Source organism: Equus quagga, chromosome 12 (assembly GCF_021613505.1).
Source record: "Equus quagga isolate Etosha38 chromosome 12, UCLA_HA_Equagga_1.0, whole genome shotgun sequence".
NCBI classification, from domain to species: Eukaryota; Metazoa; Chordata; class Mammalia; order Perissodactyla; family Equidae; genus Equus; species Equus quagga.
Genome location: NC_060278.1, coordinates 29,908,716 through 29,912,977, shown reverse-complemented (window position 1 = coordinate 29,912,977; position 4,262 = coordinate 29,908,716). Strand labels below are relative to the sequence as shown.

At 40.7% G+C, this 4,262-nt stretch overlaps 1 protein-coding gene across 1 annotated transcript; it reads right to left on the bottom strand.

Moving 5' to 3' along the window:
* Nucleotides 1-858: 858 nt before the first annotated feature.
* Nucleotides 859-2,226, bottom strand: LOC124248380 (zinc finger protein 19-like). The gene is given in 1 exon segment (XM_046678292.1): nucleotides 859-2,226. A coding segment is annotated over 1 exon segment (1,368 nt).
* Between the last annotated feature and the right edge of the window lie 2,036 nt (nucleotides 2,227-4,262).

The following is a 4,262-nucleotide window of genomic DNA, read 5'->3' as shown; positions in this document are numbered from 1 at the left end:
TACAAGTTTGGATTCATATTATTTTTCACTTTACAGTTGATAAGAAATAGAAGGCTGCAGGAGGAGGGGAAGAAGCAGATACTTTCTCAGGATTAATTAAAATGACAACTTTTTTTAAGCTTGAATTAGATTTCTTTACAAAACTATGTAAAGAATGATATATGGCCATTATTTTAATTATTGCATATATTAAGTAGGGCCTTAATGCTTGGAAAATAATTACTAATGCTAAGTTACTGGTGTGTCTTTATTTTAGGAATAATGTGAGCCCAGAGCGTTACAGTATTTCCTTCTTTCTTTTAGTCACTAGGAAAGTCAGACTCCATTTTGAAGTTCAGCTTTAATAACCATGGAAAACCTTATGAGTTATTTTCATCACCCAACTTTTGCTTGGGTTTAATCTATTTTTTTGATTTTTCAAGTAACAGTTTTTCTTTAACTCTTCCAGTGTTTTTTTTTTTTAAAAAAACAAAACTCGAATTTATTTGTTACTGGAATGCTAAAACCCAGATGTATTTCTAGGTTCAGATATGGTTTAATGTGGTTGTTCAAGCAGAATCTTCAAGGTTTGATTATTCTCCAACTCTGCTATCTCTTTTGCTGTGCTGACTATTCTCAGCCTCCACAAGAATCCAGGAGTTCCTACCAGTTTTAAGACCAAGGGGAAAAAAAGAGAGTATGTCTTCCTGTTAACTCTTACCAAGTCCTGGGACTCTAAATGGACCATCTTGATTCACCTACTGACATGTGAACCAACAGCCATGGCTTGCAGGAAGGAATCTGCAGCTGAGCCAGGCCTGTGTCACACATTCCACTCCTGAGCAGAAGATGGAATCCAACAGGAAATTTAGTGTAGTATCACCAGTAAAAGGGGGTAAAAAATTCTGGGAGGCCAAAATGACAAATGTCCAGCACAGGCTGCTCTCCAAGATGGACATGACCTGGCTGGGAAGAAGTCCTGAAGGTTTTTTCATACTTGACACACTCATAGGGTTTCTCTCTAGTATAGATTCTTTGAGGCTGAACAAGATTTCTTTTGCTAGTGAAAACTTTTCCACACTTATCGCATGCATAGGAAAACTCCTGAATATGGATTCGTACATGCCTTTTCAATTGTTCCTTAGCGCTAAAGGCTTTTCCACAATCTACACAGTCAAAGGGTTTCTCCTCGCTGTGGACTCTCTGATGCCGAGTTAATTTTGTATGAAAATTGAAGGCTTGCCCACATATTTTACAAGCATAAGGCTTCTCCCCTGTGTGAATACACTGATGTTGGCTAAGATGGGAATTCCTTCTGAAGTTTTTGCCACACTCGTTACATTCATAGGGTTTCTCTCCAGTGTGGATTTTCTGATGTCAAAGTAGTGGTGAATTACGAACAAAAGATTTTCCACACTCATTACACTCATAAGGTTTCTCCCCAGTATGGATTCTCTGATGTATCACAAATTCAGAACTACTGGTGAAACTATTTCCACACTCCGTGCAGACATAGGGTCTGTCCCCACTATGGATTCTCTGATGCCTGATGAGATTTGCATTATCATTGAAGGCTCTCCCACACTCCTCACACTGATAGGGTTTCTCTCCAGAGTGGACTCTCTGATGCCGAATTAATGAAGAATTGCCATTAAAAGCTTTTCCACACTCATTGCACTCAAAGGGTTTCTCCCCAGTGTGGATTCTCTGGTGTCTAACATAGTAAGAAAGAAAGCTGTAGCATCTCCCACACTCCTCACATCTGAAGGGTTTCCTATCACAGTGGATTCTTGGAACCTTTCCTCTAATATTTTTCACTGTGGGGATTTCCTGGTGCTTCTCCAGCTTATATGTTTCTAGGAAGTTGGTTCTTTGAAGAACACTCTTCTGCAGACCATGTGACAACATCATGTCTCTTTCTCCAGAAATTCCCTGGGTTGACGTGGACTCATTGTCAATGTTGGCCTCAGTATCTTTACAGATGTCTGTGGTCCTCTCTGCAGGTGGGTCATCCTGTGCCTCCAGGCCCCAGGACAAATCCCCTCCATCCAGAAGTGAGATCAGGGCAGGTGTGGGAATTGGGTATCCCAGGGATGTCAAGTTCCCATAATTCTCCAGCATCACACCTCTGCATAAGGCCCTCTGTGTGGGAGAAAGGCCAGCCCATTCTGCCTGGGTGAAGTACACAGCCAAGTCCTCGAAGGTCATCACCTCCTGGTGCCGGGCTTCCAGGGGCATGGCTGCCATCACCTGGGCTCCCTCAGTGAAGGGCAGGGGCTCAGTAAAGGTGCAACGTGTATTCCAGTTGTTTTTTATCTAACCGTGCCATGTGAATTTCTGCTAACATTAATTCAGTTACATCATTTTTTTCCTCTTCAAAACTTTCATCACTTCTCCTCTCTAACGTCTCATGTCTCCCTGTGTGGTATTCCGTTTCTGTATCAGAGAGGTCATGACCTTCTACAGAAAATGACAAACTCTTTCCTGAAATAATTTTCTAGGTTGTGCCATCTGGCTTCTTCAGAGATTTTCCCCATTAAAGTCTCAGGAAGAATTATCTTTTTCTGGAACTGTTTTACTCAACTTAGTGGAGTCAATATTGAAGTTTTCCAGAGAGCAGAATGTGTGGGATTCCTTGGCTCCATGAGCAGAATGACAGACACCCTTTCTAAGACATGCCGTTGACCATGGTCATCGCTCAGCTCCACTGAAACAGTGCATTTCCAGTTTCTCTATTTCCATGTTTGCCCATCAGCCATCAACCCAGCTATTCACCATGCAGCGTCAGAACAGATGCTTATGAAATATGTTAATCATCAGCAATTCCATGCTGGAAACCTTTCCTTACCGCCTCATTGCACTTGGAATGAAATCAAATCCTGTAAGTCTCTACTTGAGACTCTGTCCCCTTCTGTCTCTACAAATGTACCTTTTATCACATTTCCCTTCGTCCAGGAAGCATGGAAACACTGTATTTCTCCCAGGCTTTTCTTTTAATCTTGTTGTGGTAAGAACACTTCATATGAGATCTACTCTCTTAAAAAATTTTTAAGCGTATTGTTAACTATAGGCACTACGTTATACAGCAGATCTCTAGAACGTATTCACCTTGCATAATTGAAACTTTATATCATTGAACAGCAACTCCCCATCTCTCCCATGCTCCAGTGCTTGGAAAACATCCTTCTATTCTCTGCTTCTATGTATCTGACTACTCTAGGGACCTCTTATAAGTGGAATCACAGAGTATTTGTCCTTCTGCATCTGGCTTATTTCACTTAGCATGATGTCCTCCAGGTTCATCTATGTTGTCATAAGTAGCAGGATTTCCTTCTTTTTTAAGACTAAATAATATTCCATTGTGTGTATATACTACATTTTGTTTATCCTTTCACTCATCAACGGACATTAAAATTGTTTTCACATATTTGCTGTCATGAATAATGCTGCAATGAACACGGAAGTGTGGATATCTGGTCGACATCCTGATTTCAATTATTTTGGATAAATACCCAGAAGTTGGATAGCTGAATCATTTGGTAGTTCTATTTCAAACTTTTTGAGGACCCTCCGTGCTGTTTCCACAGCGACTCCACCATTTTACATTCCCACCAACACTCTACAAGGGTTCCAATTTCTCCACACCCTTGCCAACACATCATTTTTTTTATAATAGCCATCATTCCTAGAAGGAAACATAGGGGGGAAACTTCATGACATTCATCTTGGCAATGATTTCTTGGACATGACACCAAAAGCGCAAACAACAAAAACAAAAATAGACAAATGAGACTACATCAAACTAAAGAGCTTCTGCACAGCAAAGTAAACACCATCAACAGAGTCAAAAGGCAACCTAGAGAATGGAAGAAAATATGTGAAAACCATATATATGGTAGAGATAATATCCAAAATATATAAGGAACCCCTAGAACTCAATAACCCAATTAAAAAATGGGCAAATAGACATTTCTCCAAGGAAGACATACAAGGGGCCAACAGGTACATGAAAAGATGGCAAACATCACTAAGCATTAGGGAAATGCAAATCATAGCCACCACGAGGTATCATCTCCCATGTTAAGCACACCAAGGCTCAGCTCCCTCTGAGTCCCACTCCTCCTCACTCCACTCCTCTCCTCCTACGGCCGGCTCCTTCTCTTCTCTTCAGTCTCAATTTAACATTCACGTCTTTATAGAAGCTTGTCCTCACCTCTGTACTTTAGGTGCTGGTCTGTTGTTTTATTTTTATCTTCTTATTTGATTCTTTCATAGCACTCATT